General features: G+C 39.0%; 1 protein-coding gene across 2 annotated transcripts in view; it reads left to right on the top strand.

The window, feature by feature from the left end:
- The window catches only part of LOC126203434 (pre-mRNA-splicing factor ISY1 homolog), an 82,264-nt gene that overhangs the window by 41,701 nt on the left and 23,241 nt on the right, over positions 1 to 17,322 (top strand). Inside the window, exon 5 of one of the 2 annotated variants that reach the window (XM_049937753.1) lies at positions 11,934 to 12,083. The exons of the other annotated variant lie outside the window; for it this stretch is intronic. Within the exon in view, the coding sequence (XP_049793710.1) occupies positions 11,934 to 12,083 (150 nt within the window). The remainder of the gene's footprint in view (positions 1 to 11,933; positions 12,084 to 17,322) is intronic. 2 annotated transcript variants of the gene reach the window in all.

Raw genomic sequence — 17,322 nt, 5'->3', positions numbered from 1 at the left:
AACTGCCACTAGAAGAACATATATTCTATTAGATGAAGAACTGCAAAAGGCTTCAGATTATATTGGAAAAGAACATGTTGTTATGTCAATCATGTTATTGTTTTTGGGATCACTAGGTTATATCATTTGAAAGAAAAGTGCAGTGTATAATTTTAGGTTCTAATAAGATTGTTAGTGAATCACCATAACATCTTTCTTGTTGCGGATGAGTAAAAAAATTTCTCTGTGCATGGCTCTAAAATAAACATTGGTAAATAGTAAGTTCCATCATCATTTAAGTAATACTGTTCTTTAATTATAATTGTAAAATTAAGTAAATTATTTGGTGTATGTTAAAATATCTTGTCAATTAAAGCCAAATTTGAATTTATATCTAAGTATATGATTCTAATAATGTAATAGATTGATTATCACTAAATAAAAAATAATAATGATTTGACAGCCTTAGTTTGTTTTTGATATATTATAACTTAGTAGCAAGTCTAAAGCTCTATAAACTATGCACAAGGTGTTGTTCTTACCAGTAAAATTAAGTTTATTTAGTATGTTCCCACTGGAACACTGCCATCACGAAATCTGGCAGACAGCAAATAATGTGTGAGAAACATTCATTTTTTTAAAACAAAAAAAATCCAATTTTGAAATGTGCAAAATTAAAAAATAATCTAATCTGAGAAAATTCACCATTATTATGAATATTATCAATTAGCACTGAACAAAATAGTGCAAATTTTAGGTCTGTAAATCAACTAGTTTTTGAGATATGGTGGTTTTAAGGTATCAAAATGGAACAAAAATTGTATAATTTTGGAAGTTATAACTAAAAAATGAAAGATACCAAAAAATTTGGATTTGGGATTTTTCATGCAACTACTACTAAAAGTGTATCGAAAACATCAGAATCTGAGATGTCAAGAACCAGACCATTGGGTAATTTCACATGGACTGACCCCTTGGATTTGTTTATATATTTGACCTTAGAAAGTGAACTAATTGTGGGTCAGAATGCGAAAGGCTGAGATAGTTAGGAGAGAGGTGGTAGGTTTGGCATCAGGAGGACATTGGGAAAGGTAGTGTTTGATAGCCACAAGGTGATGGTCATGGAACATATTTGTCTATAAGGATGTCACATCCACATTGACCAACAAGGTATCTTTTGATAATGGGACTGGAACTGTGGAGAGGTGGTGAACAAAATGAGCAGTGACTTGAATGTAGGGTGCAAACTTACAGAAAATCATTTGGAGGCATTGATCAACAAAGGTTTTGGACTTCTAGGATGGGATCATGATCTTAAGGTTTATGCAGGTGTCAGAAAGCTGGCAGGAAGGTTCAGCCTCACAGTCACCATGGTTCACAGTTGTGAGACTGTGGTGGAGCTCTAGTCTTTGGGAAGGATGGTAAAGTCTGGATTGGTTTTCAGGTTGGGATAGCTGTGTTTTCCATAGTAGTCATGTTGGTCTCACTGGGAAACGTTTTAAGAAAGAAAGCTGAGGTTAGGACAGTGGTGAGGAAATCCTGAAAGATACCGGGGGATGACTGTGTGGAAGGGGAGGAGAATCATGGTTGGAGGTAGGTTGGAACTCTTTTAAACAAGGTTCTTTGTGGGATTTTGGTTGGCCGTTGTCAGTTGAACATGTGGCGAAGAAATGTTTCCACTACAGAGAAAGAATGAAGGAAATAAAAGTCCTTTGCAAGTCCAGCACGGGCTACTTAGGGTCTGGGCTTAAGGTGAGGCCTTTAGAAAGAACTGAGACATCTGCAGGGATTGGAAAGTGGAATAAGTAAGCAAAGCACGTCTGGAAACTAAAGAGGATAGACAGGAGGTGGGGGGGGGGGGGGATGATCAGTGATCATTGAGCAGACTGGTACACTCTTTTTGAGGCTATAGGTAATCCCATGCAGGCATAACAGAAGAGAATATAGGACAGCTTCCTCAAGGGGTGCTGGGAATGCTGTTCCAGCAGTTGAAGTTTGTGTTGTAATGATGACATTCAGGAACTTGTAGACACAGAGAGGATTTTGCAGGAGGAGTAGTGGCTGTCAAGTATGGTTTAAGCTTGGATTGTATGATTATGAAGGACTAGGTTGGTTAGGGTGAGGGACTGTTGGAATAGGAAAATGTGAAGGTTCTTGCAGTAGGAAGGTGGCAGACTTGATGGCAGTTTTAATGTAAAGCCCTTTATATGGGATACCTTGAGCCAGACAAGATTTTAGAAAGAGGATGTGTGATTAGAGTTTTGCTATGGCAAAGGGAAGTTTTCTGAATTGGTAAAGGTAGAGTGAGCAGAGATTCATGGTTGGATGTCGGGAGACAAAAGGAGTGACTGAAAAAATTGTTAAAAACATTCGAAGAAGGTGTTATAATAGAAATAAATGGTAGCTACCAAACAGAGAGCTATGTAGGAAGTTAAAAGGAAGGTCTGGAAAAGTTTTATAAAGCAGGAAGTAGTAGATGCACTCATAAATAAATATGTTCTACTGCAAATTGACAGGTGCAACAATAAGCAACACATGTGATCATGCAATTAGCTTCGTAAGTAAACACACACAGTCAGCTAACAGTCAAATTGGGCAGCATGAGCCAGTAAACTCTCAAAATGTTATCAGTAAATTGTGAAGTATTCATAACAAAGTTCCTGAATTTATTGCCCTGCAGGAAATTTCTAATGCCAAAATTATTCTAGGGACCTTGAACTGGTTGAAGTGCTAAGTAGGGAGCTCTGAGACATTTAGCGATTCATGGAACGTGTATCTACCCGGCAGATTAGACACCTTATAAGGGCGAGTGTGTGTTGTAGTTGACAAAAATATTGTCTCTATTCAGGTCAAATTTGAGTGTAACAGTGAAGTTATTTGGTCGCTTATAACAGGCCTGCATCAAATCAAGTTAATTGTTGGATTTTTTTACCAGCCACCCAGTTCCTGTGACTGTTTGAGGGTCATTCAAGAAATGTCTTTGGTCAGTAACATGGAGATAAACAGAGCATGCAATATTAATTGGAGGCAATTTCCACCTTATGTAGTACAGACTGGGTTGTCTATGGATTCATTGCAGTGGGTACAGAGAGACAGACAGACAGTCTTGCGAAGTACTTTTGAACATGTTTTCTGAAAACTGTCTTGGGCAGCTAGTTAAGACAGCCCCCACACAACAGCTAGTTAGACAGCCCAAACACAATGGAAATACACTGAGCTGACAGAAGCCATGGGATACCTCCTAATATTTTGTTGGACCTTTTGCACTAACTTGACGTGGCATGGACTCAACAAGTGTTGGAAGTTCCCTGCAGAAATATTGAGCCATGCTGCCTGTATAAGCTTGCAGACGTTTTGCTAGCACAGGATTTTGTGCACGAACTGACCTCTTGATTATGTTCCGTAAATATTCAATGGGGTTCATGTCAGCAATCTGGATGGCCAAATCATTCATTCAAATTGCCCAAAATGTTATTCAAACAAATTGTGAACAACAGTGACTGAATGATATGGTGCATTGTCATTCAAAAAGATTCTGTTGTTGTTTGGGAACATGAAGTCCATGAATGGCTGCAAATGGTTTCCAAGAGCCAAACATAACTATTTCCAGTGAATGATCAGTTCCATTGGACCAGAGGACCCAGTTGATTTCGTGTGAAGCCAGCCCACGCCATTATGGAGCCACCACCAGGTTGCACAGTGCCTTGTTGATAACTTGGGTCCATGGATTCGTGGGGTCTGCTCCACACCCGAACCCTACTATCAGCTCTTACCAAACAAAATTGGGACTCATCTGACCAGGCTACGGTTTTCCAGTCATCTGGGGTCCAATCAACATGGTCATGAGCCTAGGAGAGGCACTGCAGGCGATGTTGTGCTGTTAGCAAAGGCACTCACATCAGTCGTCTGCTGTCACAGACCATTAATGTCAACTTTCACTGGATTGACCTTACACATAAGTTCGTCATACATCCCACATTGATTGCTGCTGTTATTTCATGCAGTGTTGCTTGTATGTTAGCACTAACAACTATGCCCAAACAACACTGCTCTCGGTGGTTAAGTGAAGGCCATCAGCCGCATTGTCCTTGGTGAGAGGTAATGCCTGAAATTTGGTATTCTTGGCACACTCCTTACTCTAGGGATCTAGGGATATTGAATTCCCTGACGATTTCTGAAATGGAATGCCCCATGCATGTAGCTCCAACTGTTGTTGTTGTTGTTGTTGTTGTGGTCTTCAGTCCTGAGACTGGTTTGATGCAGCTCTCCATGCTAATCTATCCTGTGCAAGCTCCTTCTGAATCTGCTTAGTGTATTCATCTCCTGGTCTCCCTCTACGATTTTTACCCTCCATGCTGCCCTCCAATGCTAAATTGGTGATCCCTTGATGTCTCAGGACATGTCCTACCAACCGATCCCTTCTTCTAGTCAAGTTGTGCCACAAACTTCTCTTCTCCCCAATCCTATTCAATACCTCCTCATTAGTTACGTGATCTACCCACCTAATCTTCAACATTCTTCTGTAGCACCACATTTCCAAAGCTTCTATTCTCTTCTTGTCCAAACTATTTATTGTCCATGTTTCACTTCCATACATGGCTACACTCCATACAAATACTTTCAGAAACAACTTCCTTACACTTAAATCTATACTCGATGTTATGAAGCAACAGGGAAAGGAAAATAGGGAGGGTAGCAAGGATGGAGGCATGGACAACCATGCCTCAACCTCAAATCGGTAGTCGTGGAGGGAAGGCAACATTCTGTTTGAGGAACACTATTGTGAAAATTTAGAGAATCGGCATTTGAAGCTCACTGCAGAACAATTCTAGTACCGCCATCATAGGTTTTGCATAAGGACCTTGGAGATTAGGGCTTGTACAGAGGCATGTAGATAGTCATTTTTCTGTCGCCCTATTTGCAAGTGGACCAGGAAAGGAAGTGTCTAGTAGTGGTACAGGCTGCCCTGTACCACACATCATACAGTGGCACACAGAGTGTGTATGTAGATGCAGGTGTAGAGAATATGTTAAAAACAGCACTGGAGCTAAATGTTCAGAAAGTGGCCATCACCACATGAGCAGGGAGTTGTAATGTGACATTCATTAGCACAATGGCCCATTACAACAATGAGGATTCAGATTGTACAACTAGGGTGGCTGGTGTATGTTTTGAAGGCAGGTACTGTAGAGGAGAAGAAAGTATAGACATATTAAGGAATAAAGCATGCACGATGAGTTGTGGGTAAGTGACAAAAGACAATAGCAAAGGTAAAAGGGTATGAGAAGGAAGAGAGTGAAATCAGCTATGTATAAAAGTAATGAAAATTCCTTGATGAAACAGTATGTAGAATAAGGGAAAAGCAACCACTAATCTATAAATGGTCTGATGTGTGCAGCATAGGAACACACAACAATTTCCTTTACGTGAAATAAGTAACTGTTCAGCAAACTGATTGATCTGATTTATTCATTCATCTGTGGATTGTCACAATGATATAGGAATTGTCATCATAATACAGTGATAATAAATATCTCACAATATACATGCACACAGAATATCTGAAATTATTTAGGAAAACTGTTAAAGTCTAAATCGTCTTGGCTGGACAGAGCAAACTATCTTCGCGAATATGAGGCAAGTGTCTTAATAACTGCAATTCTTCATTCAGTTGGACCCTGTTGTACAATACAACTTCTGTAGGAATATTTATCACTTCTGTTAAAACTACATTAAATATTTTTGCTTCCCATGATCTGTACTGGACTGACAGGAGCATTGGACGTGGTGTCCCATTGTAGACTGTTCACCAAGATATAGTCATATGAGTAGGCTCCCAGTTATGTCAGTGGCTCAAAGACATCTTAATTAATAGAAGCCAATACATTGTCCTCGATGGTAAGTGTTCACCAGAGACAAGGGTATTGTAAGGAGTGCCCCAGGAAAGTGGGGTAGCACCACAGACAGGGTTGCGGCTGTTTACGGATGATGATGTGTTGTGTGGGAAGGTGTCCTCATTAAGTGACTGTAGGAGGGTAAAAGATGAGCTGGACAAAATTTCAAGTTGTATGATGAATGGCAGCTCCTCTAAATGTAGAAAAATGTAAGTTAAAGCAGATGGGTAGGAAAAACAATCCAATAATGTTCAAATACAGCATTAGTTGTGTGCTTCCTGACACAGTCACATCAGTTAATATCTAGGTGTAACATTGCAAAGCAATAAGAAATTGAACAAGCTGATGAGGATGGTAGTAGGGAAAGCACACGGTTGACTTCAGTTTATTGGGAGAATTTTAGTGAAGTGCGACTCATCTGTGAGAGTGAGTGCATACAGAACACCAGTGCGACCCATTCTTGATTACTGCTTGAAAGTTGGTATCCCCACCAGGTTGGAGGCCACCAAACAGGGTACCAATTCATCTGGAAAACTTGAAATTCTCAAGGAATTACATTTTATGTGGAAATCTCAGGGAATTTCAGAACTCTTTGTTACCAGTAGGTTCGATCAACACAAGAGTATTACACAGATGCTTTACGAGCTTAAACGGTAATCCCTGGAGGGAAGACGTTCTTTTTCATGAAACTCATTGAAAATTTGAAGTTGATTGCAGAATGATTCTATTAGTGCCAATGTACATTTTATGTAAGGACCATGACGGTAAGAAAAGAGAAATTAGAACCTGTACTGAGACATGTAGATGGTTGTTTCTACCTTACTCTATTAGTGAGTAGAACAGGAAAGGAAATGACAAGTAGTATACAAGGTACACTCCGCCGTGCACAACACAGCATCATGTGGACTACGTATGTAGGTGTAGATGAGTTTCACAGCTTCAACCTTATTTTTTTCTAAATAGCGAACTGTCCCTGTGATGCAGGAATTGCATCTCTGTGAAGTTGTATCGAGATCTGTGCCAGTACTGCTATAACTGCATGCTTTACCCCATTATATTCCTCTTGCAAAATATCCTGTGAAATTAACTATTATTAATTGAACTGTCACTGCTTCCAATTTTTTTATAGCTAGATGTATTTTGTAGTGCTATGGTATATACCTAGAAGAAGGGATCGGTTGGTAGGACATGTTCTGAGGCATGTAGGGATCACCAATTTAGTATTGGAGGGCAGTGTGGAGGGTAAAAATTGTAGAGGGAGACCAAGAAATGGATACACTAAGCAGATTCAGAAGGATGTAGGTTGCAGTAGGTACTGGGAGATGATGAAGCTTGCACTGGATAGAGGAGCATGGAGAGCTGCATCAAACCAGTCTCCGAACTGAAGACCACAACAACAACCAACAACAACAACAGCATGGTATTTGACTATTATTGTGTTTCCCTTGGCCTTTCTTGTTTCAGTAAATGTTGTTTTACCATGGAAGTACTTCTAAACTACTTCTCCAATTGGAATAAATCATCCATTTGATATCCACCCTTGGAAAGTGGTCTCCTCCATACTTTCCCAAATATTACTTACTGAAGATGTGAGCCACACTGTCCCATCATATTTTGTAATGTCATCAACCCATCTTACCTTAGATCGCCATCTTGGTATTTTCTTATCTCTTGAAAGGGAATAAAGAACATCATTCAGCCATCTGTTATCCATTCATCTGGTAGCTACATGTCCCATATACCTCCATTCTATTTTGATTAGTCACACGAGGTGCTATCTGAAATTTTCTGGACTGGTGCTGCCATCTGTTGAAAACCTTACCTTTGGACTAATGGCCACCATCACCCTCGAATTAGTTCCCATCTACACGTACACACTGGTCCCAGCACTTCCGCTACTGGTCAAACGTTTTCTGGAAGTCCTGTTGTTTGAGGGTGTTTATCACTGCCAGCAATGCTTCTTGAATCCTCTCTAGATTGTCAAACTGATGGCCTTTCAACTTGAGTTTCAGTTGTGGGAATAGTGCGAAGTCGCAAGGTGACAAATCTGGCGAGTACAGTGGTTGGGGTACAACCGCCATGTTGTTTTTTGCCAGGTCCTGGTGAGCAAGGACTTGAGATGGCATATTGTCATGATGCAGCAGCCAGTTCCCTTGACGCCAAAGTTCGGGCAGTCGTTGCCGCACATTTTCACGGAACCATCGCAAAACGTCACAGTAGTACATGGAATTCACTGTTTGGTTGGATGGGACGAATTCTTTGTGCACAATTCCCTTGGTATCAAAGAAAACGATAATCATATGACGATTGTTGCTTTGTCTCTGGGTCATAACCATAACTCCAGCTCACGTCATCGGTGATAACCCGAAACAAGAAGGTATGACCATCAGATGTGGTCTGACGAAGGTCCGTGCACACTCCAACACGCTGTGCCTTCTGATCGCCAGTCAAGATCCTTTGTGGCGACACGATGCATGCCCAATTCATCAGTCAGCATTCGTTGACATGTCCCATAACCAATACCCTCCTCATCCGCAAAGTCTTGAATCATGTGACATCGATCCGCATGAACCAGTTGTTGAAGTTTGGCAAAAATGTCTGGCGTTGGGCAGCTAATGGGCCTTCCAGTGTGAGCATCATATTCGACATCTGTATGGCCGGCCCTGAACTGAGCACACCACTCAAACACATGCGTATGACTCATGCTCTGTCCCCCAAACACTTGTTGAATCATTGCAAGTGTCTCCGTAGCACATTTGCTGAGAATTGCACAGAATTTGATACACACACGCTGTTCTGTTCACGGATCCATCGTAAAATCGCCACACAGGAAACACAGAGTATTACAGAAATCACTGTGGACACGCAACACGCCCTCCCAGCTGAATGCCACTCAGCACACTGACTCATCAGATATGCAGCTCTCGCCACCTAGCAGTGCAAAGATCTACTACTCCTGCTTTCCAGGTGGCAGCACCAGTCCCAAAATTTTTGGATTCCATATAATAAATATGTGCATCACTCTCATCTGTTCTCTTACCTGTTTTCCCTCTCTTTTCTGGTAATTAATGATGTTCATCTAGCTCGTTCAACCACTCTGCATAGAAGTTCTGCACTTAAGGAATGCGACTAGTTGACAACAGCGATCATCATCTTCAAACCATTGTTCACCAAGCCATTGTTTCAAATGCAAGAAGAGATAATAGTTGCTGGATATATGGTCTGGAGTGTAGGATTGCCAGTCAGAATTTCCCAACAGAAATGGTGACCATTATCCTTGGTACAGGTAATAGTGTGAGGACATGCATTGTGATGGGGTGGACTATCCTGGGTGGTTTTCCACAGTCAATGTTCAACAATAATTGTTGACCCGTGTTCCATGAAATCAAACAAAAGCGTGTGTATTTTGTCCCAGAAAATAGTAGCTATCTTTTTTTTTTTTTTTTTTTCTTGAATAAAAAGCTTACTTGAATAGGATATCCATGGCTTGCCACTGTAATCTTCTTTCTACAATTCTCTTTTAATTCTAAGTTTGAAATTAATGGAGGCTGCAGCACTGATGTACTTATTACATCAGAAAACTAGTAGGCCTTATTTCTCAAGGGCTGGTAGTATATATTTTGACGAAAATGATACAAAATCTTTCTCGAAATCTGTGAATCTTTGGCAAAGTGGTATCTCATACTTAGTGACATGTTTTGTAATTTTTTGCACAGCTTGCAAATGGTCCAGTGTGCTATATCCACTTCTAAAGCCAGCTTGTTTCAGTGTCTGTTTTTCCAGTGTCATTGTTGTTCATCAGTTTAGTGAATTTTTATACAGTACAGAGATGAAGCTGAATGTTTGTAGCTTTTATGTTTAAGCTGTTATCTGATATTACATATGGAATATTACTGCTTCTGACTCATCTCTTTTACTTGTCCAAACATTTATAAAAATCTTAAAATGATTGTACAGTTCATCAAAATATCCATCTTAACTGACAAAATATTGTTATGTCTACCCACCATAAATTTCGGTTTTCTTTTTGTTTTCGTCTCCTTATTGTTTGCAGTTGTTTCTTTTATCATATGTGCTCTATCATAAATATAATACTAGAAGGAGAAATTATTTACTCTACCCACCACTCAGCCTTTCTGTGGTGCAGAAAGGAATGAGAGATGGAATGAGACATTCAGTCATGAAAATCTTTACCACATGCCCAGTTGTAAAAAATGGATAATAAAACTAACTTCAAACGGAAATTAGAATTATATCTCTCCTCTGAGGAAAAAAGAAAACATGACAAACTGTAAAAGAAAACGGACACTGTAAAAACATAGTACATCAGGAAAACCACACAATTTGGTAAAGAGCCATAAAATAAAATAAAAACATTGATGCTGCGACTGCAGTGAAACATGTTTGGGATAAAAAACAAAATTGTGTTTTGCTAAAGGTGGACCCCATCCAAAAACATATGTAAAGAATGTCATGTTTCTTGCAGTTTGTTTGGTGTACTTACCCCATCCCTTTCTTCCATTGAATAAGACACAGTAAGGATTTATTATACCATTTATGTTTTAAAAAGCGGGGGTTCCATTTAAACATAATATTTTATATAGCATAATAAGTAAAATAAATGTGTTCTAGTAAAAGTGACATTTTCTTCAATGAATAAGACAAATAATAATGTATTACACTATTTGTGTACAAAACAACACTTGGGCACTTTCAGAATGTAAGTTTATATGCTACAGTATATTTATGTACCATAGTTACAATATACACTGCAATATTTTACCCAGTGTACTCCGAGGTTCTTGTTCATTCCAAAACAGCAACATAAAAATCACACTCTTAATGGGGAATATATTTCATTACTTACCTGATATCTTCAAGCTTCTTTGCATTAATCAGTACACATCCTTGTGGATACCTTGGTAGCATAGATAGTCGAGTATTTTGGACTGCTGGAAAATGTAGTGCAAACACATGTTTACACAGTCATCAATGAATTATCTTGTTACGACTGTTCCTGGTTTACTGAGTTTTACCAATGGATGAAAATGAGGCAATGTTGAAGCTGATGTTTCTGTTCTTCTGTTCCTTGTTACACTTCTAGAAACACTTATCGAAAGACAGGCGATATTCTGGTACAAGTGCATTATTTTATGAAGGTGGCAGTTCCATATTCTGTAAAGGACATGTAACCTTTTTCAAACTATGCAGGACAGATACCTCTTGTATAAGTACTGGATCTGCCTCGTTTTTCTACAGAACGATACATCTTGTGTTGCAGAGTGCCATGCTACCAGTAACTCGATTTCAGAAAAACCTTGAGTGAACTCCTTTTTCCAATTCCTGATTTGGTTGTAAAACTGTCTCATTTGATATCTAGTGAGATGTCAAAATTATGATGCACAGAACATCCAGATAATTAACTAAATTATCTAAGTCTCTGTTGGTCCATGGTGGCTGGTCAGATATTTACAAAGGAAAATTGCCAAAACAGCCATATGATTTAGAAGTTATTTTATTTAGACAAGCACTTTCAGCATCTCAGTAATGCATTATTGAAGATGGCATTACAGAGATGGCGGAACTAGTTGTCTAAATAAAATAACTTCTCAAAATGTACAACTGTTTCGGTGATTTTCTATGGTAAAAAGTTATCTAAGTGTTGTTTTATTTAGTTCTGCATATTCTTTTTATTATTTAAAACTATCATCTTGTCCTCAATTTATATAATGTTCATTTTGAGAATTTCTTTTCTTTTTCTTTGCTTTGCAGTACCTTTCCCTGTTCAGGATACTTTGAAAAGTACATGGTTAATTTCCTCCTAATCTTTCCTCATTCTAAACTTGTGATCCATTTACAATTACCTTTTCATCAGCAGGGCTTTAAGCCCTATTCTTTATTTTGTTGTTAGTCTAAAAACTTTTTGAGTATATTACAAAGTATACAGTTTTTAATGGGAACAGGAGGTCTGTCACTGCATTAAATTTCTTTTTGAGTCAGTTTTAAGTGCTGACCTTCAGCATTCACACAGTCTGCATTATAATGTTTGTGTGCCCTTAGGTGTTCGAGAATTATTTGAACAGGAACCTCCACCTCCTCCTCGAAAGACAAGAGCAGAATTAATGAAAGATATTGATGCTGATTACTATGGTTACCGTGATGATGATGATGGAATACTTGTGCCTCTGGAACAAGAAGAAGAACGCAAGGGTGAGATTCCTTGTAAAAATAAAGCTTTTGTTTTCCAGCTAGTAGTGTGAGAGATGGCATTCAGCAACAATTCATTGACATAACAATATAATCAGGTATTCCACATATGTGCTGAATGACTATTCAAATTTACCTGCTCTAGAAAATGAACAAATCCCTAGTTGACCACCCATATAAAATTTTACTGTGTCACTAAATCACTTAAAGGCAAGTGCCAGAACATTATTTGAACAAGGTCATGGACAATACTCCCTTCCCTTCCCTCCTTGGCTAGTGTAGCCTAGTGCCCATCTACACTGATTTTGACATTAGAGTGATGTTAAATCCTAACCTCCCTCCTTTACTTTCCTGTCACTGAAGAACTTGAGGTATAATTCTTCATATTAATGACTTTATCAGATGGTAACTATGTTTTAAATTTTGTGTCAGCAGTGACTGTGAAATATACTGTTTGAATTAACAGTTCTAAATAAATAAAATTCCATGTTGAAATAAAAATACCTTCTATAGAATGCACAACATAGCCATCACGGTGGAGTTCTAAGAGTCTGTCTCACTACTCATCTAATTTGTATTCTTTCCATGCTGTTGCACCAATGGTTCACAATTTACTGAAAACTGCCAGTCCAACTCATCGCCTTCCACAGTTTTTCATTTGAACTAATTAAAGTATTGGTGCATCTTTCATATTCATCTGTCTGTTTCTACGTTCCATTCCACGCTGTTCTCATTTCTGTCGTTAATGCATCCCAGTTGTGCCACAGTGATTGCTGCAGTCCCTCCGGAGTTGTACAATTTTTCAACTTCTTTGTGTTGCCCCTGCTTATAAGATGGAGAAGAAAAGCAGATTGTCATCTGTTTCAGAAATACTGTCATCAGTCTCAAAACCAACATCATCAATTTCGTATCCAGATTTTTCAAGCAGCAACAAAATTTTCTCAGTAGTCAACCATCTCCCATTTTATGATAAACTATATATATAAACTATATATATAAAAATAAAAACAAAGATTCTGTAACTTACCAAACGAAAGCATTGGTTCATTGATAGAAACAATAACAATAACAAACACACACACAAATTTCAAGCTTTCGCAACCCACAGTTGCTTCATCAGGAAAGAGGGAAGGAGAGGGAAAGACGAAAGGATGTGGGTTTTAAGGGAGAGGGTAAGGAGTCTGCTTGTGTCTGTTATATGCGGATGGATATGTGTGTGTGTGCGTGTGTGTGTGTGTGTGTGTGTGTGTGTGTGTGTGTGTGTGTGTGTGTGCGCGCGCGTGCGTGCGTGCGCGCGTGTGTGTGTGTGTGCGCGTGCGTTCTGTGGAGTCAAGTTGGTGGCATTTGTCTCTGATCTGTTTGTGCACTAGAGCCAGGTTGGCTCTCTGGTGATCAGTTCGCTGCTGGTGTCTGGATATGATGTATGATCTTGGCAAAGGTTGGCAGAATGTGGATGTCGTGACACTTTTTCAGAAAGGTAAGTGCGCTCAGAAAGTGTTGTTTCCAGCTTCGCAGCCGATCAAGCTTGTTGACTTGCTTTAGCATTTCATTCCCTTTGAGGAAGCAAATGCGTGCTTGTAGCCTAATTTCCACACATGGGCAGTATATCTGGAAAAATCAGTAGGATTTTATGACAACAAATATCAAATGTGTGTGATTCACCAGCAAAGAGCAAATCCTTTTCAAGGACAGTAACAGGCTACGTGAGACTCCTGAAATTTGGAGTGTATTACATACCGTGAAAGTGCAGGAATGAATATGTCAGACAAATCATTCACACAGTTGAAGAAAGGTGTGTGAAAAACAAATGACACACTGGCCGCTGTGGCCGAGCGGTTCTAGGCGCTTCAGTCCAGAACCACACTGCTGCTACGGTCGCAGGTTCGAAACCTGCCTTGGACATGAATGTGTGTGATGTCCTTAGGTTAGGTAGGTTTAGGTAGTTCTAAGTCTAGGGGAGCCATTTGAACCATTTTGGACACTGACCTCCAGCAGCCCACAAAATCAGTAATTGTATAAAAAATTCTCAGACATATTACCGCATCAACCGAGGATAAAACCTCAAGCTATTGATGTTTCCTCCATCGTGTTTGTCAGTTACTCCTGATGAAGGCGAAGGAGGTAATCATTGAAAGCTTGAGATTTTCCATGAATTGTAGTAGCAGGAAGTCTGAGAATGTTGTATACAACAGTGCTGTCACAAAAGCCTTTGTTCTCAAAATCAGTAGTTGCTTATTATTGCCTTAAAACCAACCACAAAGTGAAATACAAAGATAAAAAAATTGTGCACAACACATCCCCTTGTTGGGACTGTGTGCACAAGGAGGTTATCAAAATCCAGCTCTGTGAGAACCTAATTAGCAAGTGTGAGCTACCTCCACCACTGCGGCCAGCATATCATGTGCTCCAGGGAATATGTCCGGTATATGTATTGCATCCACTGGTCTGGGATGTCAGTCAGTGTGAGTAACCCTATGATGATGATGGCATGTCATGCTGTCAAAAATTCATTCTACAACTATCATTTAAACCAACTGCATGCCTGAGAGACTTTAAAGTTGAAGTAAGGTGTTCATTAAGGCAGACCAGCACAGAAATAATGCCAAGAAGGAAAAGAAACAGTATTCTTGATGTAATTGAACAGCCTTATTTGCGAATGGAAGTTGTGTACGTGAGAAAGACATGTGAACAATGGAAGATATCAAATAGATTATTGAATAGTGAAATAGAATTTCAAAACTAGATATTAACTGCAAAATATTTCCAGGGTCAGACATGGACAATAGGGTAGCATTGAGTGGTAATAAGTGAGGACAGCAGATGATCAATAGGTAGAACAGCACTGTGTGGATAACAGGTGATTAAAATGAAGCAATGGAAAGGGAATACAAATGTCTAAAAAGTGAGATTGATAGAAAGTGCAAGCTGGCAAAGTAGGTTTGGCTAGATGACAAATGCAAGGCTGCAAAATGTTGCTGAAACATCACAAAAAACACTTATATAAATATTTGCACTTGACAGTGAGAATAAATTCTCAAAATGCATTATGCTAAGCATGACAAAATACGTAACTGGTGCAGTGTATTATTTAAACCAGAAACATTTGTGCAACACAAAAGAAGCAGAGATGTCAACTAGTGCTGCAAGTGGCCAAACAACAAATATATATCTGAATAACACAAAGATGTCGTGATGATCATGGAGCCACACATACACCTTAGAGACAGTATGAAAACGATTTTGATTAGCCATGATATCTTTATTCAAACAAACCTGTTTACTCCTATCAGCCACCACACCAAGTAGAATTTGGCAGTGGCAGGAGAAAAAGCACACATTATTCCGACTTTTGCTGATGCAGATCTGCTCAGTGGTTCCAAGAAAGTTTCATACCTGCTTAGAGAGCACACTGCTGCTGCCAAGAAAGTTAAATGCAAAATAATTGTAAAAAGTATTCAAATGCCAATGCCATGCCAGCGTCATTTTATGTCAACTATGTCAATTTTTTCTCCATGAACATTGTTTCATAAAATGTAAGCCATGGGAAAATTCTATATATATGTTGATACAAAAATGAGGGTGAATTAACATTGTGAAAATAGAAAATTTGGTGGGAGCAATAAGCAGTGGAAAAATGTTAATTCCAGGAGCGTAGAAGCAGGATTATACTGTACTTGATAACTGAAGAGAAAATTGGAGAAGAGCTACATAGTTTTATGAATATCAAGAGCACAGATGACAAGCTGTTGCTAAGCAAAGTAGGGAAAACTGAAAGGTGGAAGGAATATATAGAATTCATATAAAAGGGAAATGAACTTAAAAGACAGTATTATAAATGGAAGAGGAAGTATATGAAGATGAAGTGTAAGCTAGTAAACTGCAACAAGAATTTTACAGAACACTGACAGACTATGAAACATGCCCCTGGAGTAGATGACATTCCACCGTAATTATTGATATTCTTGGGAGAGCCACTCATGATATAATTGTTGCACATGGTCTGCATGATACGCAACAGGTGAAATACCCCAGACTTCAAGAAGAGTGTAATAATTTCACTTCCAAAGAAGGGTGATGCTGACATGTGAATGATACTGAACTGTCCATTTAATAAAATGTGGTTGCAAAGTATTAGCACAAATTATTTACAGAAGATCAGAAAAACTGGTAGAAACCAGCCTCATGAAAGATCAGTTTGGGTTCTGAAATAATGTAGGAACACACAAGACAATACTAAGCCTGGACTTAACTTAGAAGACTGATTAAAGAAAGAAAAACCTACATTTACAGCTTGGCCACAGCCTGGGGGATGTTTCCAGAATGAGATTTTCACTCTGCAGCAGAGTGTGCACTGATATGAAACTTCCTAAGCCATGTCTCCGCAATATCCTTTCTTTCAGGAGTGCTAGTTCTGCAAGGTTCGCAGGAGAACTTCTGTAAAGTTTGGAGGGTAGGAGGCGAGGTAAGGCGAGGTACTGGCAGAAGTAAAGCTGTGAGGACAGGGCGTGAGTCGTGCTTGGGTAGCTCACATGGTAGAGCACTTGTCCACGAAAGGCAAAGGTCCCGAGTTTGAGTCTCAGTCCGGCACACAGTTTAATCTGCCAGGAAGTTTCAACTATTTATTTAACTGTTTTTTTAACTAATTATTTACATTTTTTAACTATGACAACCGAACATATTCCCAAGTGTATCTCAAAGTTTTAATAAATAAACGGTAAACATATATTCCCCAGTCTTACTGCCATCATTCGAAGAGTTTTGAATGCTTCAACACAAGTCATAGTGTGACAAGATAAGCTTTGAATGAAGCTTTGGATGAAGGTAGTCAGATAGACGCAGTATTTCTTGCTTTCCAAAAAGCATTTGACTTAATACCACACGAACACATACTATCAAAAGTTTGATCATATGGGGTATCAAATGAAATTTGTGACTGGATTAAAGACTTTTTGGTAGGGAGGATACAGCATGTTACCTTAGATGGAGAATTATCGTCAGATGTAAAAGTAACTTCGAGTGTGCCCAAGGGAAGCGTGTTGGGACCCTTGCTGTTCATGTTGTATGTTAATGACCTTGTGGACATTATTAATAGTAACTTCAGACTTTCGCAGGTTATGCAGTTATCTATAATGAAGTACTGTCTGAAAGAAGCTTCTTAAATATTCTGTCAGATCTTGATAAGATTTCAAAGTGATGCAAAGAGTGGCAGCTTTGTTTAAATGTTCAGAAATGTAAAATTGTA

The sequence above is a fragment of the Schistocerca nitens genome, chromosome 9, assembly GCF_023898315.1.
Source record: "Schistocerca nitens isolate TAMUIC-IGC-003100 chromosome 9, iqSchNite1.1, whole genome shotgun sequence".
Classification (NCBI taxonomy): Eukaryota; Metazoa; Arthropoda; class Insecta; order Orthoptera; family Acrididae; genus Schistocerca; species Schistocerca nitens.
This window is presented reverse-complemented; position numbering and strand designations above follow the sequence as displayed.